General features: G+C 50.8%; 1 protein-coding gene and 1 long non-coding RNA gene across 5 annotated transcripts in view; one reads left to right on the top strand and one right to left on the bottom strand.

The window, feature by feature from the left end:
- Window positions 1–16,234, top strand: part of VPS13D (vacuolar protein sorting 13 homolog D) — a 429,405-nt gene extending 413,171 nt beyond the window's left edge. For all 4 annotated transcript variants that reach the window (XM_085868630.1, XM_085868636.1, XM_085868641.1 and 1 more), the window contains 4 exons: window positions 861–992; window positions 2,927–3,020; window positions 13,508–13,657; window positions 15,549–16,234. In XM_085868630.1, the coding sequence (XP_085724756.1) occupies window positions 861–992; window positions 2,927–3,020; window positions 13,508–13,657; window positions 15,549–15,692 (520 nt within the window). In that variant the 3' untranslated portion in view covers window positions 15,693–16,234. The remainder of the gene's footprint in view (window positions 1–860; window positions 993–2,926; window positions 3,021–13,507; window positions 13,658–15,548) is intronic.
- The window catches only part of LOC147031888 (uncharacterized), a 143,433-nt gene that overhangs the window by 96,262 nt on the left and 19,650 nt on the right, over window positions 1–27,521 (bottom strand). The gene's annotated exons all lie outside the window — the stretch shown is intronic.

Raw genomic sequence — 27,521 nt, 5'->3', positions numbered from 1 at the left:
TTTTTGCTTCATGCACATAACTTCATGGGGTTTGTTTTTTTCCCCCTTACACAGGGCTGTCAGATACCTATACACCGCCCAAATAAAGATGCGTCAGAAGAACGTGTTGCATGCTTAGAACAAGATCGCCCATGGGGCGGATACTTTGATAGTAGTAGTAATATTAACATGGGGCCTGGCAGGATGGCCGAGAGGTACACACACTCACCTCTAAGCTGTCTAGCCTCAGTTTGAATCTCAGCCCAACTATGAACTGTCATCCTCGTGTTTCACAGGCAGGGTGATTCATCAATGTCATGTATTATGCCATCCCTCATGGGCATTAAACTGGGTATCCCATCGGCTGGCATTAGTTGGTGGATGTTAAATACCCCACGCTATCCTTCATGGAGAGTAGGCGAAGTATCACCCGCACCATGGCCAAGTGCCAAATTCCTGCCCTAATCTTCATCGAACATCAAGCCTGGCAAGCCAGTTGGTGAAAGACTTGGGTCAAGATTCTGCTGGCCAATCCCACAGCAACGTGAGAATAATTGTGGTCTTTAACAAATAATAATTTAAATCATTATGTTAAGACACCGCTGTCTGCCTGGTATGCACATGCACAGGACTCCCTACCCCCATCCCTCTCTCATTGTGTGTCTGCTTCCACATGTTTCTTGACTACCCAATAAGGTTACAATTTATTATTCTACCACAGCAGGAACTGCTACATTAAAGCTCGTTGTTCTGCTTCTTCTTCGCGTGGCAGGCGGGTGGACGCCTCTCGATTTAGTAATAGATCATCTTATTCCTTTCGGTATTGCATTAATTTTGATAATCCCCAAAAATTAACCTTACATCCACATTTTCAACCACAGGCATGGGGCAAGGCGTGTTCGCCACCCACGATGTCCTCGTGACGCTCGTGGCTTGTTACCTCCATACTCAGAATCAGCTGCTGAGGGACAGGCTGCTCTCTACTGTCTCACTGGGGGTACATCTACTGAACAGTAAGAAATTATATTTACAGCTGTTGTGTTTTTCTGTTTGTGAGGGGAAGTTAGGAGGTGTGTGTGTGTGTGTGTGTGTGTGTGTGTGTGTGTGTGTGTGTGTGTGTGTGTGTGTGTGTGTGTGTGTGTGTGTGTGTGTGTGTGTGTGTGTGTGTGTGTGTGTGTGTGTGTGTGTGTGTGTGTGTGTGTGTGTGTGTGTGTGTGTGTGTGTGTGTGTGTGTGTGTGTGTGTGTGTGTGTGTGTGTGTGTGTGTGTGTGTGTGTGTGTGTGTGGGGGGGGGGAAGAAAACAATAAAGATGCATGTGTTTATTGAAGCAAAGATGGTGCCTTTTTGGATTCTCTCTGCAATGATGATCAGTGCTATTTATGTCACGTGAACATCTGCAATTGCTTAAGCTTTCAAGTCGATCTTTTCTGCAATTCCTTAAAATTTTGATTTCTTCATTTGTTGTGACTGGGCTGAAAAATTATCGTTACAGTTGTCCAAAATGAAATGAAAAACTTCCAAAGTAAAATACAATGACTGAGTTGATTTTTTGTGGGGAAGCTGGAACACAGAATGGATCTGGAATTAACAGAATGAAAAGAATAGAAGAAAGAGTGGGGGAGGTGGGCCACAACAACAACAGCAGGGTTGATGATCAAAATAGATGGTGGCTTGGAGAAATAAGGGATGTGGGGAAGAATGAGGGCAAAGGGGAGGACGCAGGGTGAAAAAGATGGATACAGCTCTCAATCACAGAAATAGAAGGAACTAGAGTAATTCGACTGCGCGCAGTCGACGGGTATGCCTCCGCTCTCCCGCACAAACACTTGAGTATTGACATATTTGACCCTTGACCTTTATCATATCTGGTCCAAAATCGAATCACTTAATTGACCTGTCTTATTTGACACCTTTGTACCAAGTTTGATGAAATTCTGTCTTTTATTTCTTGAGTTAGGGGATAAACAGTGAAATTTCAGTTTGATCTTGACCTGTACCACATCTGGCCCAAAATCTAATCACTTAATTGACCTGTCTTACTTTACACCTTTGTACCAAGTTTGATGAAATTCTGTCCAATATTTGAGTTAGGGCGTAAACAGTAAAATTTCAGAGTTTGACCTTGACCTTTATCACATCTGGCCCAAAATCTAATCACTTAATTGCCCTGTCTTACTTTACATTTTTACCAAGTTTGATGAAATTCTACAATTTGCTTCTTGAGTTATCGCGTAAACGAAAATCCAGACGGACGGACAACCCGGAAACATAATGCCTCTGGCACCCTTGGTGCGGAGGCATAAAAACTGGAAACCTGAGGAGGGGTGGGGGAGAGGAGTTAATGGGGGAAGAAAAGATCATGGCTGTGGATGGGGAATGACCTGAGATGGTGGTGAACAGCTGTCTTGAAGCCTTGGAGGGAAGAATGAAATTAAAGAGATTGAGGAAGCTGATTCCACCAGTGGTCAAAAAAAGGAACGAATAAGTGGTCAGCAATGATTCTTGATTTTGGGAGTTTCATCAGTCGGGGGTTTCTGGCAGATTGTGTGCGCCCTGCAGAAACCTCAGGGGGACATAGCACAGAAAGGGCAAGGGTGTAAGACCAGAAATGAGGTGGTAGAAGAGAGACGGTGGAAACACATTTTCCATGCATTTAATAATTAATCTTTGGATACATTACATACAACCATGGCTCAAAACTCCGAGCTGGTCGTTTCATTACCTCCATGGATAGATCTGGATATATCAGCCTTTTTGCATATAGCTGAGGGTATGCAACTGACTATTTTTCAACTTTGTAAACCCTTTAAATATTTTTTTATCCCTGTTACAGGGAGGGTTTGGTTTTTAATTTATGCAGCAGAAACACTCACATTTGAAACAGCCTCAGGATTATTTTCATGATTAAGGCCAACTTAACTTTTCACCTCACCATCTGTTTCTACAGTTTTGTGGCAATGGAACGGGTCAATGGCTACGTTGTCCTCATCTCCAGCATTGCGGTTTACTTCACGCGTCGTGGGGAGCTTGAAGAGACTGAGGTACATAACTGTGATTGTTATTGTATTCTATGGTAGCAAATACCCCCGTCGCTTTGCTGACAGGAATACTAATGAGTGGGGGGGGGGGTGGAAAGAGGGGGGAGAGGCAAAGAGTGAAGGGAGGGAGAGCGAGGAGGGGTGGGGATATGGAGGCAGCTTGAGGGAAGGGAAAGAAAGTGAGAGTGGAGGGGAAGGGAAGGTAGAGTGGGGAGAAGGACAACCGTCACCAATAGATCCTCTCTGGTGTTTGGTTTTCAAATGTTTAAGCATATTGGGATAATTAGTCATGAGCAATGTCTATTGAACAAAGTGAGCACACAACTTTCAGACTGTCTAATTTAACCTTCCCAGAATAGCTCAAAACTGCATTTCTGGACCTTTTGAACGACATGGTATCAAAACTTTATCAGTTGATGGATTGTGCCAACCCGTCTGTCAGCAAAGCAATCAGCACGCTTTACTGGCCAACTCCAAATGCCTTGCTATTCATTTAAAAGGAACGTGTCCTTGGGGCATGTTTAGCTTGCAAGTGATTTCCTTTTGCTACTACATTGCAAACAGGATGCCCCAGTGGTGAGTTCCTTTTCAATTAATACATTACCAGACAATCTGTAACTGGAACATGCCCAACAGGGACGAAAAAATTTTCACCGAAAAAAAAAAAAATCTTTCTGTGAAGTAGGAATTACTCAGAATTGACATCGATTCCGGTTCACTACTCGATTCCTTTTGATTCCATGATTGGAATCGATTCTACCCACCACAATTAAGCACTCTAACTCAAGCAAGCACACCAACAAAACGGTTGATAAGGAATGGCTGGCTTGGTCATACTAATCACCGTCCGGAGATAACCTGAAATGAGCGGAGATGTCTGAAGGATAAACGAATGTGCAAATTGGACAAATTAACTTTTTTTTTTAGTATTTATACACATATCATATGACATACACAATTTTTCAACGTATTCCCACACGGGGCTTTTATTTTACCATGATGAGAAAGGTTATTTTACTGGACCGGTTGATGCCGTCTGGACCGATTGCAGAATCTGAGTCAAGGTTTGACAGCAAGCTTTCCACTTTGTCAGAAGAAAAGGACACACAGTCCAGGGACAGTTGTGTGCGACTGGGAAGGTGGGTACATAAAGCAATGGGTTTCGGACACAAGACTTCGATGCAAACACCGAGTTTAGGCATTCAGCCTTTTCACGTGCGGTATCAGCAGTACGGCCATTTGAGGTAAGGGAGAGGATGGAGGGGGAACATACACCAGAAACAGACTTAACTGGATGCCACCAGGATTTGGAGGAGGGAGACAGGTTTGAGAGCTCAGACTTGAAATTTGAAAGATGTTGTTTTCTGGCTCTCCTGAGGGTAGACACTTTTTCCGAGCTTTATGGAAGGAACTGAGGTTACACTCAGTTGGGTTTGCTTTCCATGAGGCAAAGGCAAGTTGTTTCAGGACAACTGCCTTGCCGCAAGCTTCAGTGAACCATGGGTGGGAGGAAGGGTCGGACAACTGAAGACGAGAGGGGATAAATCTGTGCATGAGGGAGAGCAAATTTCTTTGAAAGAATTCTCTGGATGAGTTGATGTTGGAGGAAGTAGTGATGGGAGACCAGTAAAGAAGTTTGATGGCTGCTTGGAGACCCTGCCAGTCCGCCTGAGTGAAATGACAGACTTGACGGCGCTGTGGATGATCTCTGATAACAGGACTTCAATTGCCATCATGCCAGTTGGCTGGGTTTGGATAACTCTCTCACCTGCCAACAAACTTCAGCAAAGGACTTCTGCAACTCATTGGGACTGACACAACATGTCCATCCACTCCATCTCTTCTGGATTTGATTTTCACCAATTTCTGCGAAATTGTCTGCTGTTCTTCTGACCATAGGCTTATAAAGCGGTCATCTCTCCAGCTGTGAGAGAACCACCTCAGCACTGAAGAGTCTGGCATTTCACTCAAGCCGACTGGCAGGGTCTTCAAGGAGCCATCAAACTTCTGGACTGATCTCCCATTACCAATCTCACTGACATCAACCCATCCTGGTAATTTTTTCAAAGAAAATCTCTCCCTCTCTCCTCTCTCCTCTCCTCTCCTCTCTCCTCTCTCTCTCTCCTCTCCTCTCCTCTCTCTCCTCTCCTCTCTTTCTCTCCTCTCCCTCTCCTCTCTCTCTCCCCTCTCTCTCTCCTCTCCTCTCCTCTCCTCTCTCTCTCCTCTCTCTCTCTCTCTCTCTCTCTCTCTCCTCTCCTCTCCTCTCTCTCCTCTCTCCTCTCCTCTCCTCTCCTCTCCTCCTCTCCTCCTCTCCTCTCCTCTCCTCTCCTCTCCTCTCCTCTCTCTCTCCTCTCTCTCTCTCTCTCTCTCTCTCTCTCTCTCTCTCTCTCTCTCTCTCTCTCTCTCTTCTCTCTCTCTCTCTCTCTCTCTCTTCTCTCTTCTCTCTTCTCTCTGTCTCTCTCTCCTCTTTCTCTCTCTCTCTCTCTCTCTCTCTCTCTCTCTCTCTCTCTCTCTCTCTCTCTCTCTCTCTCTCTCTCTCTCTCTCTCTCTCTCTCTCTCCTACAGTTGTCATACCCTTCCTCACACCCATGGTACGCTGAAGCTTGTGGAGAGGCTGTTGTCCTGAAACAACTTGCCTTCACCTCATGGAAGGCAAATCCTGCTGAAGGCAATCTCAATTCCTTCCACAAAGCTCGGAACAAGTATGTGTCTACCCCCAGAAGAGCCAGACAACATCTTTCTCATCTCAAGTCTGAACTCTCAAAGTTCTCTCCCTCTATCCTCCAAATCCTGGTGATGTCTGGTTAAGTCTATATCTGGTGCATGTTCCCCCTCCATCCCCTCCCTTACCTCAAATGGATGCGCAGCTGACACTGCACGCAAAAAGGCTGGATGCCTAAACTCCCTGTTTGCCTCTAAATCTTGTGTCCCAAACCCATCGCTTTCTGTACAAACCTTACCCAGTCAAACCCAGCTATTCCTGCACTGTGTCCTTCTCTCCTGACAAGGTGGAGAGCTTGCTGTCAAACCTCAACTCAGATTCTAGAACCGGTCCAGACTGCATCAGACCTCGTTCTAAAAACCTGCTCTGCTGCTCTTGCTCATTCTCTTTCTGTTCTATTCACCCTCTCATTTGCTCAAGGTTATCTCCCATCTGCTTGGAAATCAGCAAACATTACTGCTCCACTTAAAAAGGTGCAAAAACTGATCCCTGCAACTGCAGACCAATCAGCCTGCTTCCAATCATCAGCAAAGTCATGGAATCCATCATCACTTCTGACATCAAATCCTTCCTCTTCTCCAATGGCTTGATTTCCACCCATCAATTTGGATTCAGACCAGGTCACCCTACCCTGGACATGCTTCTTTTGCTTTCCCAACAATGGAGGTCCTAAATACCAAACATGAGATCAGAGCCATCTCCCAAGACATATCGTGAGCTTTCGATATGGTCTGGCATCCCGCATTGCTCAATAAGCTCTCTTCTTATGGTATCCAAGGAAATCTCCACTTATGGCTCGTGGACTTCGTCTCCTCTCGCAGTCAACGCGTGGTTCTGAATGGAATTCTCTCATCTCTTTCTGTCCAGGCTGGAGCTCCTTAAAACAGTGTACTTGGCCATGTGCTTTTTCTGGTTTTCATCAATGACCTCTCCAACTACCTGGAAAATCCTTTATCTCTTTGCTGATGACCTCACCCTCTGCCGTGCCATCTCTCATCCCTCCGATCAGCAAACAGCAGCCTCTTCACTCCATGCAGATCTGGATAACATCACAAGCTAGTCAAAGACTTGGAATATGTCTTTCAATCTGACAAATCTCACCCTCACTACGTCTCTCCGAAAGGACCGTCTGGACCCCCCCCCCCCAATCTACTTTCTCAACAATCCCCCTGAAGAAGTCCTTTAAGTCAAGCTTTCAGGCCTCACTATCTGCAACGATCTTTCCTGGAAAAGCCACATCTGCAAACTGGCCTCCAAAGCCAGTTGCCGACTGAGAATCCTACATAATGCAAAGTCCTTCCTTGACACACCTGTGCTTCCAGCCACTTACAAAACTTTCATCCGCAGTCTGATGGAGTACTGTTCTTCCATCTGGGGTGGTGCTCCTGCCTCACACCTAGCACTACTTCACGCCGTGGAAACCAAGGCTTTTAGGATCATTGGTATCTCCTGCGATGAGGCTGATTCTTTGGGTCTCTCTCTCTCTCTCTCACCGCAGGCAGGTCGGTGGTCTTTGTCTTCTACAGTCTCCTCTCCGGCCATGCACCCCCCCCGCTCTATCTGTGCTCTGTCCCCCCTATATTTCCACAGGGTGCTCAAGGTCCACCAAAAAAACCCTTCTGGTAAAACTGCCAAAATCAAGAATCACTGTTCACCTCCACTGTTTCAATCCTCCTTTTTCCTGCCTCTAGAATAAACTCCCACACTGTCTTCAATCCCACTCTTCCCTCCAGGTCTTCAAAACAGCTGTTCACCACCATCTCATATCTTTCCCCATCCAAGATGTTGATCGTTTTCTGTCCGTGTTACACCACCCCAAACCCACCTTCTTAAATTCCCTGTTTTCCTTCCTTGAAAATCCCAGTAGTGTCCTTCTTGTTTACCCTGTCACATCCCTCTCCCTTCCACAGATCTCCTATCATCTCTGTTGTATCCCGCTGTTTTGTGCTTCTCTCTACCGCCCCTCTTGTCTCCTGCCTTTTTATATGTTGTGTGTTGACTCTTACACGAGTCTCGACATAGTATACAAAAAAAGATAGTTGAAACTATTGGTTTTAAACCTATAGCCGCTGACGTGGGGAGATTGCTCCACCTCCATGTCAATCGATGAGGGATGTGCGAAGCACCAACCGTCATTTGTTGATAGCCATCGTAAGATTCTTAACCACCACCCTGAGGACTGAAACACGTGACAACATAGAGGGCACTATAAAACAGCTCACGCCTTCAGAAGCCAGAAGCACCCATTTGAACCACGTGGTGAAACAGAGCCTGCCCTCCTGCTGTGTCCTCGTGTTTTTGCCTGCCTGTCGTTTTCATGCCCACTCACTTGCCAACCTCGTTTGTATCTTCTGAGCCCGTGTGTCACACAGCTCAAAAGCACTCTCCTTTCGCCGAGTTGGGGTGTGTGTGTGCACATGCACAGTACCATACAGTGTTTTTGTTTCACTGTTTGTTGAAATTGTCTTTATTACCTTCGCAAACTTTGTTGCGAAGGTTATGTTTTGATCGCTGTGTATTTATTTATTTATTTGTGAATATGTGTGTTTGTTTGCTTGTTTGTTATTCGCATAACTCCAAAAGTATTGAATTGAATCGCAGCAAATTTGGTGGGATGATTGGTTATTATCCGAGGACCATTTGATTAGATTTTGGGAGCGATCGGGTCAAAGGTCAAGGTCATGAAAAGGTCAAAATCGTCTTTTTACCATAGCGCGGTCAATTTGTATCCAATTTGCATGCAACTAATGCCAAAATGTTCAGAATTCAATGCCCCATCTTGTGATATGTGACATGACACAATGACGTAATAACCCTTATTAGCGGTTGGGAGTCAAAGGTCAGGGGGGGTCACGACATTGCAAAATGTGCGGTTTTAGTCATAACACGGTCAATTCTTATCTGATTTGTATGAAACCAACACCAAAATGTTGACTGTTCTGTTCCCCACACTCTAATACCAATTACAAAATTAAGAGTACAAAGGTTAATGTCGAGGTCATGAAAAGGTCAATATCGTCATTTTGCCATAGTGCGGTCGATTTTTATCCAATTTGCATGCAACCAATGCCAAAATGTTGTGAATTCAATGCCCAATCTTGTGATATATGATATGACACAATGACGTCATTATCTTTGTTAGCGGTTTGGGTCAAAGGTCAGGGGGGTCAACGACCTTTATTATCATAACGCGGTCAATTCTTATACAATTTGCATGTAAGTAGATTCAAAATGTTTAGAATTCAATTCCCTATCCTGTGATGTGTAATATTTGACAGTGACTTTATTGGTGAGTTTAAAGCATTGGGGGGGGGGGTCTAACAGCTTGGATGATTTGAATAAGGGGGGGGTGTCACTGAACTTGTTTCTTATAATGTGACAAGTTGTCATCAGATTGACTTGACGCCGACACCCAAAAAGGTCAGGGAGTTCATACAGAAATTGTACAATGTACGTGAATCAGTGTCAAACAGCAGGAAATTTAATGTTTTTAAGCCATCATAACACATATGAGATGGCAGATGTGGTATGGGATTATTAAATACCCTCACAATCAACGGTTTCTGGGGGGGGGGGGGGCAAAATGTAGCGTTGGCGAAGGTATGCGCTCTACTGAGTGCCCGTTCTAGTTTGTCGTCTGTTTTCGTGTGGTATTCTGTTTGTGGTATTCACCTCCTAAGCTCTGTGTGCATGTCTGTTTCTGGCATCCTTCTGGCATCCTTCTGGCACAAACCAATTTGGTTTGATTGATAATCCCAAGAGGATTAAATTGGCCTCATGATAATCTTAATAACCGACATGGTTTGGACCTCACTCGGGGTGCAAAATGATTTAAACGTTGTATATTACTAATCCATAGCTATGGCTACTAAAAGTAGATAAGTGCTTAAGGAAGTGATACTTGTGGAATGAAAGATGGGAAAGTGGTATCGTTAGAAAGGAAATTAGAAGTTCTGAGAGTTTGACGATGGTGCTCGCCTTAGGTATATTGTGGATGATTTTTGCCTTGCAAATACAATGGTGATTCCGATTCGCAAACACAGAGAAAAAAATCAGGATATGTGCTCAATCTGTGACACCTTCTAGTGCAGTGCAAAAGTTTAATTTTGTGATGTAAACCTGACGTAATTTCTGATTTAAGAGAAAAGCACCATTATTATTACAAGTATTATTTATTATTGTTTTGTTTTCTCCGTTATTATTTAATTTTTAGGAGGAATTTGGGGGGGGGCTGGGGAGGACATCACCCCCTCCTCCAATTATATTGCGACAGTCCATGTGGTTTGAATACGGTGAGTTGCTTTGCAACCACGTCAGCCACCTACCACAGAGATTCCTGGTTGGGTCTCGCACTCAACGTCATGTTATCATGTCGATTGAAATTGCTGTGCTGGACGAGTGACGCGCCGAGACAAACACAGGACAGATCTTATTGTTTGGCCGAGCAACCAATATCATCTTGATGCCGAACCCTCAGCAGTTTAAGGACAGCAGTCAATTCATATCTCAAACAGATTTCGAGCCACCAGGATGAGCCAAGAACATATCAATTCAACAAATGTATTTATATGTGGCGTAAAAGACGTATGTACAGAAGAGCGATCACAATAATAAATCCCCAATAATTATTAGCCCCGACCCTACCGAACATCACCCTCGTACAGATCATGCGATGAACGAATCCTTAAATAAGCTATGCCTTAAAGCCTCAAGACACACACAACAAAAGACGAGGGTCATCACAAAAACAGCAGGGTTCACCGGGCTCAAACTCATATGTTGCATGGTCGGAGAAATGTCCAACTCTTTGAGCGCAAGTAGGGGAAGGAGACATGGCACCTTGGACAGGTGTGATGCCAGCAAGCGAAGCAAATCCGGTGAGGTGGAGACAGCGTCGACAGGCAGCTGCACACATTCAGCGCACCCTCCTGGTGTCGATCCCTGGCATCTCCTCACGTCTGCCCGCTGCGTGCGCTTTTATAATGTATCGCCCCCACCTCAAGCCTTGACACTTCACCGCTTCCCGCTCGCTCGCTATTGGGCTACAGCCCAGCCCGAGGGCGGGCTGAGCTACACATGACCCCTGGCCCGGGCGAGCCAATGACATCAGCTACCTGGATAATCTGGGTCTTGCTTTTCTGTCTCGACTTTGGTCTGGGGGCCTGTCAAACACTTCTAAAGCAAATTTAACAGCAAAGCCAGAGGTAAGAAGATGGATGAAACAAGTAAAAAAAAGACATAAAATGTCATCGTCCCCGTTGTTTTAGTAATTTTGCTATGTGAAGTGAAAGGACGAGCCCATATTTATGTACAACTAAAATGGCTGCCAGTCTACCAGTCGGCCATTTTTGATAAGATTGCAAAATAAAATGAGGTGCACGTGTATGCCATCATGCACTGTGCTCCTGCCAAATCTGAACAAAATTGGACCATGCATGTCTGAGAAATGGTGTCAGTAACAAAATAACCACCAGTTGAGTTGGCCATCTTGGATCTAATCTCAAAAAAGATGCATCTGTAAGGCATCATTCATTCGGTCCTTACATGTCCAAGATATGGTTGGGGATGCTCACACGCACATGAAAATCGAGACCAAATCCAAAAGCCCCCATTTTGAACCAAGTCCAACAGGGACTAATAAAGGTCAAATGGGATGTAATCTTTTTTTAGACTCACAATGGGGTGAGTTTCTCGCCTCTTGCCAAAGTAATTGTCAATGCATATTGATAATGACATTTAATGACCACGCTTATTCTAAACACTCAATATCAGGCCCCCCTAACAAACGGACGCCAACGTTGTCAGACGGAATGAAAACCCGTCATTCTTGTTACAAAAACAGCTAAAATTGATGAAAAAGCGGCCAAATTGAAACCAACACAGTAATTACGGTCGCAATAGCAGATATAACCGAAACCAACATGTTTATTCTACACACAAGAACGGTCGTGACGGAAACAAGAACGGACAATCCCGAAATAGATTGGTGGGGAACGGAAGCAAGATTGGTTATTTCCGTCGCGAAACGTCCGAGAACGAAACAAAAGCGGTTCCATTCCGGCTACTGTAGTGCGAACAAGATGGCGGATGCAGTAGAACGACCTGTTACGGTATGTTAATTTTTAGTGCTTGTGCCTCGAACATAAATTTAATATAGATAATATATAGTGGGTAGTACCTGATGTAGTGTTAACAATTTATTCAACCGAATTTTGTTGTGATGATAATGTTTGGTTTGCCTGTATTTCGAGCCCCCGAGTGAAGGATCGTTAGTTGTGTACCAACATAGGGGATCGTGTATGGGATCTTTTTACAGTTTTTACTTCATATTAACTTTGTTATTTTATTGGAATTCGCAATTTATTATTACTATCAAATTTTACCTCTTGCAAATATAAACGATCAATCGTCACTGATCGCTGCAGCACGGGGGCACAAATTACACAAAATGTCAGCCACATATTAAGTCAAGAGGGCGCATTTATCGCTGCTTGTATAATATCCCGTACCACAAACGGGTTTTCATTAACAGACATGATATATTCAAGGCAGACTACGTTAAAGTTAACTTACCATAACTTCAAGAACTTTTCAAGCCGCCATGTTTTCCACGTTATGGTAACCAGAATGAATCGCTTTCGCTTCAGTTTCCGCCATTTCGCGACGGAAATAACCGATGTTGCTTCCATTCCCACCGTTCTATTTTGGGATTGACCGTTCTTGTGTCCGTCACGACCGTTCTTGCGTGTAGAATAAATGTATTGGTTTCGGTTATATTTGCTATTGCGACCGTAATTACTGTGTTGGTTTCAATTTCGGCCGCTTTTTCATCAATTTTAGCTGTTTTTGTAATAAGAATGACGGGTTTTCATTCCGTCTGACAACGTTGGCATCCGTTTGTTAGGGGGGCCTGAATATGCGGAAAACTGCACTATATTAAACATTTTATTAACCCTTAGGAGACATCTCTTCAAGAATATCATTATATCTATGGGGAAAAAATCAATACTGATTTACAAACTACTTTCCAGGAACAGATGGTGTTCGTAAATCAAGAAATTGCTGTGATGCGCTTGAACGTCATTAACCATCAGTTATCTATATCTGTGGCTCAATTTTGCTTAACACACAGAAAAGTGCCTTCAGTCTTTGGGTGTTGGAAGAATGACCTGGATTTTCAGTTTATTAACTCACTTCCTTTTCTCACAGAGGGTCTTCACTCTGTCTGTCGCTCTTCTCCTTCCTATTTAAAAATACACCGTATTTTGATTTTGAGTTTTTTATTTTATAAAATTTGTCGCAGGTTTCTAGTTCAATAAAAATTTAGGCATATAATTTAGACTCTCCTCCCATCCAACCCTCCTCCCCCATGGAAGATGGAACCACATGATCAGTTGCTGTGATCTACAACTGGCATAGAAAGCTCGTCTTTACACAAGGGCAATTAACTTTCATGGAGTTTTATACCAAAGTTGTTGAATTGTCCAATTCTAGTGATGAGGGCTTATATTGAGGCTACTGAATAATTTCATCCATTGGTTAGATGTGAACAGTCAAAATGGTGATCACATTGAACAAGTATTTCACCACAAATTAATCTCAAAATAATTTTGGTCATACTTGGTGAATGCATTGTTGTTTTATCCATTTATATTTGAGATTGAAATGGATGCTATCATTTTGTGTCACCCTGTATGAACACAAGTATTTTTCCAGGTCACATGTTAGAAGGAGACTGATTTGTTTTCCATCTCCTGCTCTTTCCCAGTCAGTGTTCTTGCAGGTACCGTATTCTCGGCTATGTCAGTGTCTCGTAGCACGAGATCGTGGAAAGGTTTACCTGATGCTGGTTCGGCAGCAAGCGACAACTGGCCTTGCATCTGTCACACTCTCTCCACCACCACGTGACACCCCGATGGTATTCTGCACTACCAAGTCCAAATTCATCTCACAATACACATTATTTGTTGGACACAACTTCTTACTTGCTTTTAAACTTTGTGAAAACAACCTCACCAAGAGGGGGAGCACTCGGTAGAGTGCAAAACCTCCGCCGCCAATACTGCTGAGTCACTTAAGTTAACCTGATATCCTATTCATTGTAGGTCAAAACGGATCAGACTCTACTGAACCACGATTGAATAAACTAAACGAGATCGACGCGCATGTAGAAATGCCAAAAAAGTAAAATCGAAATTTTTTCAAAAAAAAAGTTGCAAAATTTCTGGGGTTTTTTTCGCTAACAAATTTTTTGGGGGGGGGGCGGTTGGAAATCACTTAAAACATGTAGAAATGTAAAAAAAAAAAAATTCAAATATTTTTCAAATAAAATCGAAATTTTTATGAAAAAAAGTTGCAAATTTTTTTTTTTTCCTCTAACAAATTTATTTATTTTGGGTTGGAAATCACTTCAAACATGTAGAAATGCAAAAACAAAAAATCAAATATTTTTTTCAAAATGGCCACCATTGCGGCCATATTGGACTTTGGACCAAGTCCAAAATCTAATGGCATGATCCTTGGACCATACCTAATCCCCCCACCAAGTGTCGTCGAAATCCGTCCAGGAGTTTTTCCGTAATACTGTTCACAAACAAACAAACAAACAAACAGACAGGGGTGAAAACAGTAACCTCCGTCCATCTTCGATGGCGGAGGTTAATGACCATTTCTCTATTTTAATTTATTGTTTTTTTCTTTTTTGGCTCGATTGTGAATTTTGCTTTGCCATTTGTTGTTTTACTTTGAATGTATTTAAATACAGTTTGATGTGTTGAAGAAGCAATGCCTGTAATTTTTTTTCTCTATTACAGCTATGGATGGCTTGTTGCTTATCTATTTATTTCACATAATCAAAATTTTAAAATGTCGTTGAGATAGTCAGAGGACTCTTTATACGTACTTGTGCTCTGTCTTGCTGAGAATATCTAATTGTTTGTGATAACACCAAATATCACATCAACATTTATCTTACTATTTTGTTTTAACAAGTCTCTACAGTAATACCTCGCTTCGTGCTCAGGAAGTTCTTCTGGAAAAGTGTGCTCATCGAAAATGCACTTAAAGGCGGCGTCGTCGTACCATTGTTTAAATGGAAATGTGTTCTCAGCACCATTATTTCTTACACATGAGTGGTATACGAGGGCTTCATTTGGGGTATAGGTAATTGTGTGAATAATAATATAGATGGTGAATATAATATTTTATAAAATGCTTGAATACAGATGGTAAACAACAGCTCGGGGAATTCAAGGGCTGCCTGGTCGTCAGTGCTCGCAGCTTCGCCATTGATGCAGATAATGTGAAAGTTACTGTGGCACTGAAACTTGTCGAACAAAGCTTAATCAGCTCTCCATCTTCTCCGATAAACTGCCCCTTCAACAAGTTAACTTTGTTCGAGTTAACAAAGTGGTAGACTGAGCAGAAGCTTTTATCTTGTCTGCATTGTTGAGAATTGTGCTTATAGTCAACATAGCAAAGTTTAACGCACGACCAACTTCCACCTGATTGTCTCAGAGCGTGTGCATAACAAAAAATGGTGGTGGGTGCATTACCTCAGTGAACACTGCTTGTTATGGATTTTCTTTATTTTATTTTTTTTGAATTTTTTTCTCCAGAACAGAGCTCTGTCATGAATCAGCAGACTCTGGGGTAGTGCAAAGCAAGGTATTACTGTGTAGGGTTTTCCATTGGTCCTTTAAAAGTTCAAGACCTTCATCAATCAACCTAAAATGATGCTGCAAGTGCAGATATTTTCCAATTCTATGAACTCGCACATCCCATCTGATTTTATTTATTTCCTTCACTAGGTACGGGTGAACTCAGAGTCTCTAGCTGTCAAAATAGCCCAGGAGATAAACTACGCTTTGAGTCTTTACAAAGAGCAGTGTGACACCCTCACGACAACAGGAGTACTCGAAGCTACTTGGGACAAGTTGGATTTGGATGAATAACTACATTATTCCAAGATTACAAACCTAAACTAGGTGAAGTTTGCTCCTTTAATGATTACAATGGTATATGAGAATGATGACGGTTCGGTGCGAAAAATGAAATGATAATTTTATCCAGCCATTTGAAGCCAAACTATTTCTATGTATCAGCATTGTTTGTTAAGAAAATGTTTGTTTTGCTGTTTTGTACAAATGTATAAAGATAGTTATTTCAAAATTTCTAGTTCAAACAACGTGTGAATATTACTGAATCCTGCTTGGCATCTCAGTGCCATCAGCACATATCATGTGTGACCTTGTGTTTGTGTATATGAGGCTTGATGAGGTTAACATATCCAAGGGCAAGAACAAAAACGTCTCTGTGAACAATGACACAAAGGAGATGCAAAGTTATAAATGTAGATTTTGATGTTTGATAACTTTGTGTGAAGCTCATTTATTGTAAATATGTCCATCTATATGGTTACACTACTGAAAGACATATTTGTGTTATAACAGGCCTCGGCTGGACAGTTAATAAAGCATTTGAAGTGAAAAATGTTCTACCTTTTCCATGAGAAATTTCTGCCCATTTCCTCACTTTGTCATGTCCGAAATCAATGTACACCAACAAAATGAGCTGGCTTCACCTTGAGTACTTGAATCAAATATAAACTTCTTCCATGTCGTGGGACGAGGAACCATGTGCCACACCACCTCTTGCTAGATGAAATCCCACCAACAGGAATGCTTGCTACAAAGCATCCTGCTTGTGGTTCACACAAGCAGGTCTGGCGAGCCTGTCTGGACAATTGAAATTAAAAGCAGCATAAACCCTTCTGCTTTGGACGAGAACACCAATCCGGTCCTATTACTCATAACAACCCCCTAAATAATAAGTTGTCTCATTTAAAATTCATTGACATTTGCAAAGAGTTGTTTCACATTCTCACTGTTGTCATCTCTGCTTTTCTCACAGCCTCAGGGCAAGGACGAACACTGGCTTGCCATTGCCCTCCTCGTGGGATTGAGATTTTAACTTGAAATCTCCACATAGGGGAAAAGACGGGAAGACGGGAAGGGGGGAAGACGGCGGGGGGGGGGGAAAGACGGAGTGGGGGAAAGACGGAGGGGGGAAGACGGAGGGGGGCGGGACAGTGCGCTAGCGGGGGGGAGACGGCGTGGCGGGGGAGGGAGACGGCGTGGGGGCGGTGGGGGTTAGACACGTGGTGGCGGGGGGGGAGACGGCGCAGCAGGGGGGAGACGGTGCAGGAGGAGGGTGAGACGCCGCGACGGGGGAGGGGGAAGCGCGGTGGCGGGGGAGAGACGGCTCGGGGAGGAGGGGGAAGACCGGGGGGGGAGACCGCTGCGGCAGGAGGAAGACCACGCAAGGGGAGGGAATGGGGAGGAGGCGCGAGGGGGAGAGAAAGGAGGGAGGTGGCATGAGGGGAGAAAGGGGAGGCAGCGCGAGGGGAGAGAAAGAAGACACGGCGCAAGGGGAGAGAAAGGGGAGGCGGCGCGAGGGGAGTGAAAGGAGGAAGGCGGCACGAGAAGAGAGAAAGGATGGAGGCGGCACGAGGGGAGAGAAAGGAGGGAGGCGGCGAGAAAGGGGAGGCGGCATGAGAGAGAGAAAGAGGAGGGGAGAGAAAGGGGAGGGGGTGAGAGAGAGAAAGGGGACGCAGCGTGAGAAGAGAAAGGGGAGGCGGCGCGATGGGAGAGAAAAGAGGGAGGCGGCGAGAGAGAGAGAAGGGGGACGCAGCGTGAGAAGAGAAAGGGGAGGAGGACCGTGAGGAGAGAGAAAGGAGGAAGGCAGCGCGAGGGGAGAGAAAGGGGAGGTGGCGCGTGAGGAGAGAGAAAGGGGAGGCGGCGCGAGGGGAGAGAAAGGGGAGGCTTTGCACCAGGAGAGAGAAAGGGGATGCGGCGCGAGGGGAGACAAAGGGGTTGCGGCGCGAGGGGAGAGAAAGGAGGGAGGCGGCGCGAGGGGAGAGAAAGGGGAGGCGGTGCGAGGAGAGAGAAAGGGGAGGCAGCGCGAGGAGAGAGAAAGGGGAGGTGGCGCGAGGGGAGAGAAAGGGGAGGCGGCATGAGGGGAGAGAAAGAAGAGGCTGTGCACGAGGGGCGAGAAAGAAAAGGTGACGCGCGAGGGGAGAGAAAGAAAAGGCACGCGTGAGGAGAGAAAGGGGAGGAGCGAGGGGAGAGAAAGGGGAGGCGGCGTGAGAAAAGAGAAAGGGGAGGAGGCACAAGGGGAGAGAAAGAAAAGGCGGCGCGCAAGGGGAGAGAAAGAAAAGGCAGCGCGTGAGGAGAGAAAGGGGAGGAGGAGCGAGGGGAGAGAAAGGGGACGCGGCGCGAGGGGAGAGAAAGGGGGCGTGGCGCAAGGGGAGGAGCGAGGGGAGAGAAAGGGGACGCAGCGTGAGGGGAGAGAAAGGGGACGTGGCAAGAGGGAAAGGAGGGAGGAAGGACGAAGGGAGAGAAAGGCGAGGCGGCACGAGGTGAGAGAAAGGGGAGGAGGGGCGAGAAAGAAAAGGCAGCACGCGAGGGGAGAGAAAGGAGGAAGGCGGCGCGAGGAGAGAGAAAGTGGAGGCGGCGTGAGGGCAGTGAAAGGAGGGAGGCGGCACGAGGGGAGAGAAAGGAGTGCGGGGCGAGGAGAAAGGATGGCGGAGGCGAAAGGGGAGGGGCACGAGGGGAGGGAAAGGCGCAGCAGCACGCGGGGAGGCTGTGCCCGAGGGGACAGAAAGAAAAGGCAGCACACGAGGGGAGAGAAAGGAGGAAGGCGGCGCGAGGAGAGAAAGTGGAGGTGGCACGAGGAGGGAGAAAGGGGAGGTGGCACGAGGGGAGAGAAAGAAAAGGCAGAGCGCGAGGGGAGAGGAAGCGCGCGAGGAGAAAGAAAGGGGAGGAGCGCGTGAGAAGAAAGAAAGGGGAGGGGCGCGAGGAGAGAGAAAGGGGCCGCAGAGCGAGGGGAGTGAAAGGAGGAAGGTGGCATGAGGGGAGAGAAAGGAGGGAGGCAGCGTGAGGGGAGAGAAAGGAGGAAGGCAGCGCGAGAGAGAAAGGGGAGGCGGCACGAGGAGAGAGAAAGGGGAGGTGGCACGAGGGGAGAGAAATGGGAGGATGTGCACGAGGGCAGAGAAAGGGGAGGCTGTGCATCAGGGGAGAGAAAGGGGACGTGCCACGAGGGGAGAAAAAGAAAAGGCAGCACGCGAGGGGAGAGAAAGGAGGAAGGCGGCGCGAGGAGAGAGAAAGTGGAGGAGGCGCGAGGGCAGTGAAAGGAGAGAGGCGGCACGAGGAGAGAGAAAGGAGGGAGGCGGTGCGAGGAGAGAGAAAGGATGGAGGCGCAAGGGGAGAGAAAAGGGAGGGGCACGAGGGGAGATAAAGGGGAAGCAGCATGTGAGGAGAGAGAAAGGGGAGGCGGCGTGTGAGGAGAGAGAAAGGGGAAGAGGCGCGAGGGGAGAGAAAGAAAAGGCGGCGCGTGAGGAGAGAGAAAGGGGAGGAGGAACGAGGGGAGAGAAAGAAAAGGCAGCGCGCGAGGGGAGAGAAAGAAAAGGCAGCGCGCGAGGGGAGAGAAAGAAAAGGCGGCGCGTGAGGAGAGAAAGGGAAGGAGCAAGGGGAAAGAAAGGGGACACAGCGCGAGGGGAGAGAAAGGGGACGTAGCGCGAGGGGAGAGAAAGGGGACGTGGCGCGAGGGGAAAGGGGAGGGGGGCGAGGGGGAGAGAAAGAAAAGGCAGCACGTGAGGGGAGAGAAAGGAGGAAGGCGGCGCGAGGAGAGAGAAAGTGGAGGCGGCGCGAGGGCAGTGAAAGGAGGGAGGCGGCACGAGGGGAGAGAAAGGAGGGTGGCGCGAGGAGAGAGAAAGAAGGAAGGAGGCGCAAGGGGAGAGAAAGGGGAGGGGCACGAGGGGAGGGAAAGGGGAGGCAGCACGAGGAGAGAGAAAGGAGGGAGAAGGCGCGAGGGGAGAGAAAGGGGAGGGGAGAGAAAGGGGAGGCAGCATGAGGGGAGGCTGTGCACGAGGAGAGAGAAAGAAAAGGAGGCGCGCGAGAGAAGAGAGAAAGGGGAGGCGGCGCGAGGGGAGAGAAAGGGGAGGCGGCGCGAGGGAAGAGAAAGGGGAGGCGGCGCGAGGGGAGAGAAAGGGGAAGCAGCACGAGGGGAGGCTGTGCCCGAGGGGACAGAAAGAAAAGGCAGCACACGAGGGGAGAGAAAGGAGGAAGGCGGCGCGAGGAGAGAAAGTGGAGGTGGCACGAGGAGGGAGAAAGGGGAGGTGGCACGAGGGGAGAGAAAGAAAAGGCAGAGCGCGAGGGGAGAGGAAGCGCGCGAGGAGAAAGAAAGGGGAGGAGCGCGTGAGAAGAAAGAAAGGGGAGGGGCGCGAGGAGAGAGAAAGGGGCCGCAGAGCGAGGGGAGTGAAAGGAGGAAGGTGGCATGAGGGGAGAGAAAGGAGGGAGGCAGCGTGAGGGGAGAGAAAGGAGGAAGGCAGCGCGAGAGAGAAAGGGGAGGCGGCACGAGGAGAGAGAAAGGGGAGGTGGCACGAGGGGAGAGAAATGGGAGGCTGTGCACGAGGGGAGAGAAAGGGGAGGCTGTGCATGAGGGGAGAGAAAGGGGACGTGGCACGAGGGGAGAAAAAGAAAAGGCAGCATGCGAGGGGAGAGAAAGGAGGAAGGCGGCGCGAGGAGCCAGAAACTGGTGGCGGCGCGAGGACAGTGAAAGGAGAGAGGCGGCACGAGGAGAGAGGAAGGAGGGAGGCGGTGCGAGGAGAGAGAAAGGATGGAGGCGCAAGGGGAGAGAAAAGGGAGGGGCACGAGGGGAGATAAAGGCGAAGCAGCATGTGAGGAGAGAGAAAGGGGAGGCGGCGTGTGAGGAGAGAGAAAGGGGAAGAGGCGCGAGGGGAGAGAAAGAAAAGGCGGCGCGTGAGGAGAGAGAAAGGGGAGGAGGAACGAGGGGAGAGAAAGAAAAGGCAGCGCGCGAGGGGAGAGAAAGAAAAGGCAGCGCGCGAGGGGAGAGAAAGAAAAGGCGGCGCGTGAGGAGAGAAAGGGAAGGAGCAAGGGGAAAGAAAGGGGACACAGCGCGAGGGGAGAGAAAGGGGACGTAGCGCGAGGGGAGAGAAAGGGGACGTGGCGCGAGGGGAAAGGGGAGGGGGGGCGAGGGGGAGAGAAAGAAAAGGCAGCACGTGAGGGGAGAGAAAGGAGGAAGGCGGCGCGAGGAGAGAGAAAGTGGAGGCGGCGCGAGGGCAGTGAAAGGAGGGAGGCGGCACGAGGGGAGAGAAAGGAGGGTGGCGCGAGGAGAGAGAAAGGAGGGTGGCGCGAGGAGAGAGAAAGAAGGAAGGAGGCGCAAGGGGAGAGAAAGGGGAGGGGCACGAGGGGAGGGAAAGGGGAGGCAGCACGAGGAGAGAGAAAGGAGGGAGAAGGCGCGAGGGGAGAGAAAGGGGAGGGGAGAGAAAGGGGAGGCAGCATGAGGGGAGGCTGTGCACGAGGAGAGAGAAAGAAAAGGAGGCGCGCGAGAGAAGAGAGAAAGGGGAGGCGGCGCGAGGGGAGAGAAAGGGGAGGCGGCGCGAGGGGAGAGAAAGGGGAGGCAGCGCGAGGGGAGAGAAAGGGGAGGCGGCGCGAGGGAAGAGAAAGGGGAGGCGGCGCGAGGGGAGAGAAAGGAGGGAGGCGTGTCAGGGCCGAGAAAGGGGAGGAGGCGCGAGGGGAGAGAAAGAAAAGGCGGCGCGTGAGAAGAGAGAAAGGGGAGGCGGCACGAGGGGAGAGAAAGGGAAGGAGGTGTGAGGGGAGAGGAAGAAAAGGTGGTGCACGAGGGGAGAGAAAGGGGAAGCGGCGTGTGAGGAGAGAGAAACGGGAGGAGGCACGAGGGGAGAGACAGAAAATGTGGTGCGCGAGGGGAGAGACAGAAAAGGTGGTGCGCGAGGGGAGAGACAGAAAAGGTGGTGCGCGAGGAGAGAGAAAGGGGAGGCGGCACGAGGGGAGAGAAAGGGGGGGAGGAGCGAGGGGAGAGAAGGGGGAGGAGGAACGAGGGGAGAGAAAGGAGGAAAGCGGCGCGAGGAGAGAAAGAGGAGGAGGCACGAGGGGAGAGAAAGGAGAGGTGACGCGTGAGGAGTGAGAAAGGGGAGGATGCGCCAGGGGAGAGAAAGAAAAGGCAGCGCGTGAGGAGAGAGAAAGGGGAGGCGGCACGAGGGGAGAGAAAGGGGAGGCAGCACGAGGGGAGAGAAAGGGGAGGCGCGAGGGGAGTGAAAGAAGGGAGGCAGCACGAGGGGAGAGAAAGGAGTACGGCGCGTGAGGAGTGAGAAAGGGGAGGAAGCGCCAGGGGAGAGAAAGAAAAGGCAGGGCGTGAGGAGAGAGAAAGGGGAGGCGGCACGAGGGGAGAGAAAGGGGAGGCAGCACGAGGGGAGAGAAAGGGGAGAAGGCGTGAGGGGAGAGGAAGAAAAGGTGGCGCGAGGGGAGAGAAAGGGGAGGTGGCGCGAGGGGAGTGAAAGGAGGGAGGCGGCACGAGGGGAGAGAAAGGAGTGCGGGGCGAGGAGAAAGGATGGAGGAGGCGAAAGGGGAGGGGCACGAGGGGAGGGAAAGGGGAAGCAGCACGAGGGGAGGCTGTGCACGAGGGGACAGAAAGAAAAGGCAGCACACGAGGGGAGAGAAAGGAGGAAGGCGGCGCGAGGAGAGAAAGTGGAGGTGGGACGAGGAGGGAGAAAGGGGAGGTGGCACGAGGGGAGAGAAAGAAAAGGCAGAGCGCGAGGGGAGAGGAAGGGGAGGAAGCGCGCGAGGAGAAAGAAAGGGGAGGAGCGCGTGAGAAGAAAGAAAGGGGAGGGGCGCGAGGAGAGAGAAAGGGGCCGCAGAGCAAGGGGAGTGAAAGGAGGAAGGTGGCATGAGGGGAGAGAAAGGAGGGAGGCAGCGTGAGGGGAGAGAAAGGAGGAAGGCAGCGCGAGAGAGAAAGCGGAGGCGGCACGAGGAGAGAGAAAGGGGAGGTGGCACGAGGGGAGAGAAATGGGAGGCTGTGCACGAGGGGAGAGAAAGGGGAGGCTGTGCATGAGGGGAGAGAAAGGGGACGTGGCGCGAGGGGAGAAAAAGAAAAGGCAGCACGCGAGGGGAGAATAAGGAGGAAGGCGGCGCGAGGAGAGAGAAAGTGGAGGCGGCGCGAGGGCAGTGAAAGGAGAGAGGCGGCACGAGGAGAGAGAAAGGAGGGAGGCGGTGCGAGGAGAGAGAAAGGATGGAGGCGCAAGGGGAGAGAAAAGGGAGGGGCACGAGGGGAGATAAAGGGGAAGCAGCATGTGAGGAGAGAGAAAGGGGAGGCGGCGTGTGAGGAGAGAGAAAGGGGAAGAGGCGCGAGGGGAGAGAAAGAAAAGGCGGCGCGTGAGGAGAGAGAAAGGGGAGGAGGAACGAGGGGAGAGAAAGGAGAGGCTGCGCGTGAGGATTGAGAAAGGGGAAGAGGCGCGAGGGCAGAGAAAGAAAAGGCGGCGCGTGAGGAAAGAGAAAGGGGAGGAGGAACAAGGGGAGAGACAGAAAAGGTGGTGCGCGAGGGGAGAGACAGAAAAGGTGGTGCGCGAGGAGAGAGAAAGGGGAGGCAGCACGAGGGGAGAGAAAGGGAAGCGGAGTGAGGAGAGAGCAAGGGGAGGTGGCACGAGGGGAGAGAAAGAAAAGGCAGCGCGCGAGGGGAGAGAAAGAAAAGGCAGCGCGCGAGGGGAGAGAAAGAAAAGGCAGCGCGAGGGGGGAGAAAGAAAAGGCGGGGCGTGAGGAGAGAAAGGGAAGGAGCAAGGGGAAAGAAAGGGGACACAGCGCGAGGGGAGAGAAAGGGGACGTAGCGCGAGGGGAGAGAAAGGGGACGTGGCGCGAGGGGAAAGGGGAGGAGGGGCGAGGGGAGAGAAAGAAAAGGCAGCACGTGAGGGGAGAGAAAGGAGGAAGGCGGCGCGAGGAGAGAGAAAGTGGAGGCGGCGCGAGGGCAGTGAAAGGAGGGAGGCGGCACGAGGGGAGAGAAAGGAGGGTGGCGCGAGGAGAGAGAAAGAAGGAAGGAGGCGCAAGGGGAACAAGGGGAGGGAAAGGGGAGGCAGCACGAGGAGAGAGAAAGGAGGGAGAAGGCGCGAGGGGAGAGAAAGGGGAGGGGAGAGAAAGGGGAGGCGGCGCATGAGGAGAGAGAAAGGGGAGGCGGCGCGAGGAGAGAAAAAGGATGGAGGAGACGCAAGGGGAGAGAAAGGGGAGGGAAAGGGGAGGCAGCATGAAGGGAGGCTGTGCACGAGGGGACAGAATGAAAAGGCGGAACGTGAGGAGAGAGAAAAGGGAGGAGGCGCGAGGAGAGAGAAAGGGGAGGCAGCACGAGGGGAGAGAAAGGGGAGGAGGTGTGAGGGGAGAGGAAGAAATGGTGGTGCGCGAGGGGAGAGAAAGGGGAGACGGCACGAGGAGAGAGAAAGGGGAGGCAGCACGAGGGGAGAGAAAGGGGAGGAGGCGTGAGGGGAGAGGAAGAAAAGGTGGTGCGCGAGGGGAGAGAAAGGGGAGGCGGCGCATGAGGAGAGAGAAAGGGGAGGAGGCACGAGGGGGAGACAGAAAAGGTGGTGCGCGAGGGGAGAGAAAGGGGAGGGAACGAGGGGAGAGAAAGGGGAGGCGGCGTGTGAGGCGAGAGAAAGGGGAGGCGGCGCGAGGAGAGAAAAAGGATGGAGGAGACGCAAGGGGAACAAGGGGAGGGAAAGGGGAGGAAGCACGAGGGGAGGCTGTGCACGAGGGGACAGAATGAAAAGGCGGAACGTGAGGAGAGAGAAAAGGGAGGAGGCGCGAGGGGAGAGAAAGGGGAGGAGGGGCGAGGGGAGAGAAAGAAAAGGCATCACGCGAGGGGAGAGAAAGAAAAGGCAGCGCGCGAGGGGAGACAAAGAGGAGACGACGCATGAGGAGAAAGAAAGGGGAGGGGCGCGAGGGGAGAGAAATGGGAGGTGGCACGAGGGGAGAGAAAGGGGCCGCAGAGTGAGGGGAGTGAAAGGAGGAAGGAGGCATGAGGGGAGAGAAAGGAGGCAGCGCGAGGGGAGAGAAAGGAGGAAGGCAGCGCGAGAGAGAAAGGGAAGGCGGCGCGAGAGAGAAAGGGGAGGCGGCGCGAGAGAGAAAGGGGAGGCTGTGCACGAGGGGAGAGAAAGGAGAGAGGAAGCACAAGGGGAGAGAAAAGAGGGAGGTGGCGCGAGGAGAGAGAAAGGATGGAGGAGGGGCAAGGGGAGAGAAAGGGGAGGGGCACAAGGGGAGAGAAAGGGGAGGCGGCGTGTGAGGAGAGAGAAAGGGGAGGCCGGGGTGAGAGAGAGAAAGGGGAAGAAGCACGAGGGGAGAGAAAGGGGAGGCGGCGCAAGGGGAGAGAAAGGAGAGGGTGTGTACGAGGAAAGAGAATGGGGAAGCGGAGCGAGCGGAGAGAAAGGGGAGGCGGCGCTCGGGGAGAGAAAGGAAAGGGGAGGCGCGAGAGGAGAGAAAGAAAAGGCGGCGGGTGAGGATAGAAAGGGGACGCGGAGCGAGGAGAGAGAAAGGGGAGGGGAACGAGGGGAGAGAAAGGGGAGGCGGCATGTGAGGAGAGAGAAACGGGAGGAGGCACGAGGGGAGAGACAGAAAAGGCAGCGCGCGAGGGGAGACGACGCATGAGGAGAAAGAAAGGGGAGGGGCGCGAGGGGAGAGAAAGGGGCCACAGAGCGAGGGGAGTGAAAGGAGGAAGGCAGCATGAGGGGAGAGAAAGGGGAGGAGGAGCGAGGGGAGCGAAAGAAGGACGGCGCGAGGAGAGAAAGGATGGAGGAGACGCAAGGGGAGAGAAATGGGAGGGGAACAAGGGGAGGGAAAAGGGAGGCAGCACGAGGGGAGGCTGTGCATGAGGGGACAGAATGAAAAGGCGGCATGTGAGGAGAGAGAAAAGGGAGGCGGCGCGAGGGGAGAGAAAGGGGAGGAGGCACAAGGGGAGAGAAAGAAAAGGCAGCACGCGAGGGGAGAGAAAGGAGGAAGGTGGCGCGAGAGAGAAAGGGGAGGCGGCACGAGGGCAGAGAAAGGAGGGAGGCGGCGCGAGGAGAGAGAAAGGATGGAGGAGGCGCAAGGGGAGAGAAAGGGGAGGGGCACGAGGGGAGCGAAAGGGGAGGCGGCGTGTGAGGAGAGAGAAAGGGCAGGCCGGGGTGAGAGAGAGAAAATGGAGGCAGCACGAGGGGAGAGAAACGGGAGGCGGCACGAGGGGAAAGAAAGGGGAGGATGTGCACGAGGAAAGAGAATGGGGAAGCGGAGAGAAAGGGGAGGAGGCGCGAGGGGAGTGAAAGGAGGGAGGCGGCGCTCGGGGACAGAAAGGAGGGAGGCGGCGCTCGGGGACAGAAAGGAGGGAGGAGGCGCAAGGGGAGAGAAAGGGGAGGGGGCACGAGGGGAGAGAAAGGGGAGGCTGTGCACGAGGGGAGAGAAAGGGGAGGCTGTGCACGAGGGGAGAGAAAGGGGAGGAGGAGCGAGGGGAGAGAAAGGGGAGGAGGAGGGAGGGGAGAGAAAGGCGACGCGGCGCGAGGGGAGAGAAAGGGGGCGTGGCGCGAGGGGAGAGAAAGAGGAGGAAGCGCGAGGGGAGAGAAAGGGGACGTGGAGCGAGGAGAGAGAAAGGGGAGAATGCACGAGGGGAGAGAAAGAAAAGGCGGCGGGTGAGGAAAGAAGGGGGAGGCCGAGCGAGGGGAGAGAAAGGGGACGCAGCGCGAGGGGAGATAAAGGGGATGCAGCGCGAGGGGAGAGAAAGGGGACGTGGCACGAGCGGCATGCAGGGAAGGAAGCACGAAGGGAGAGAAAGGCGAGGCAGCACGAGGGGAGAGAAAGGAGGGAGGCGGCACGAGGAGAAAGGGTGGAGGAGGCGCGAGCGAAGAGAAAGGGGAGGGGTGCGAGGGGAGAGAAAGAAAAGGTGTTGCACGAGCGGGGAGAAAGGGGAGGAGGCACGAGTGAAGAGAAAGGGGAGTCTGCGCGAGGGGAGAGAAAGGGGAGGCGGCACGATGGGAGAGAAAGGGGACACAGAGTGAGGGAGCGAAAGGGGAGGCGGTGCGAGGGGAGAGAAATGGGAGGGAGGAGCGCGAGGGGAGTGAAAATAGGCAGAGGCACGAGGGGAGGCTGTGTGCGAGGGGAGAGAAAGAAAAGGCAGCACGTGAGGAAAGAGAAAGTGGAGGAAACGCGTGAGGAGAGAGAAAGGGGAGGCGGCGTAAGGGAAGAGAAAGGGGAGGCAGCGCGAGGAGAGAGAGAAAGGGGAGGCGGCGTGAGGGGAGAGAAAGGAGAGGCAGAGTGAGAGAGAAAGGGGAGGCGGCGCGAGGTGAGAGAAAGGAGAGGCGGAGCGAGAAAAGTGAAAAGAGTAAGGCGGCGCAAGTGGAGAGAAAGTGGAGGCAGCGCGTGCGGAGAGAGAAAGGAGTGAGGGGACGCGAGCGGAGAGAAAGTGGAGGCGGTGCATGAGGAGAGAGAAAAGAGAAGCGGCGTGAGGGGAGAGAAAGGGGAGGAGGCGCGAGGGGTGAGAAAGGGGAGGCGGCGTGAGAAAAGAGAGAGGACGCCGAGCGAGGGGGAGAGAAAGGGGAGGAGTCGCGTGGGAAGAGAAAGGGGAGACGGCGCGAGGAGAGAGAAAGGGGAGGCGGCGCGAGGGGAGGCTGTGCAAGAGGGGAAAAAAAGAAAAGGCGGCGCATGAGGAGAGAAAGGGGAGGCGGCGTGAGGAGAGAGAAAGGGGAGGCGGCGCGAGAAAAGAGAAAGGGGACGCCGAGCGAGGGGGAGAGAAAGGGGAGGAGTCATGTGGGAAGAGAAAGGGGAGACCGCGCGAGGAGAGAGAAAGGGGAGGAAGCGCGAGGCGAGAGAAAGGGGAGGAGGCGCGAGGGGAGGCTGTGCACGAGGGGAAAGAAAGAAAAGGCAGCGCATGAGCAGAGAAAGGGGAGGCGGCGTGACAGAGAG

Source organism: Eptatretus burgeri, chromosome 2 (assembly GCF_056783735.1).
Source record: "Eptatretus burgeri isolate ZD-2024b chromosome 2, Ebu_testis_v1, whole genome shotgun sequence".
NCBI lineage: Eukaryota > Metazoa > Chordata > Myxini > Myxiniformes > Myxinidae > Eptatretus > Eptatretus burgeri.
This window is presented reverse-complemented; position numbering and strand designations above follow the sequence as displayed.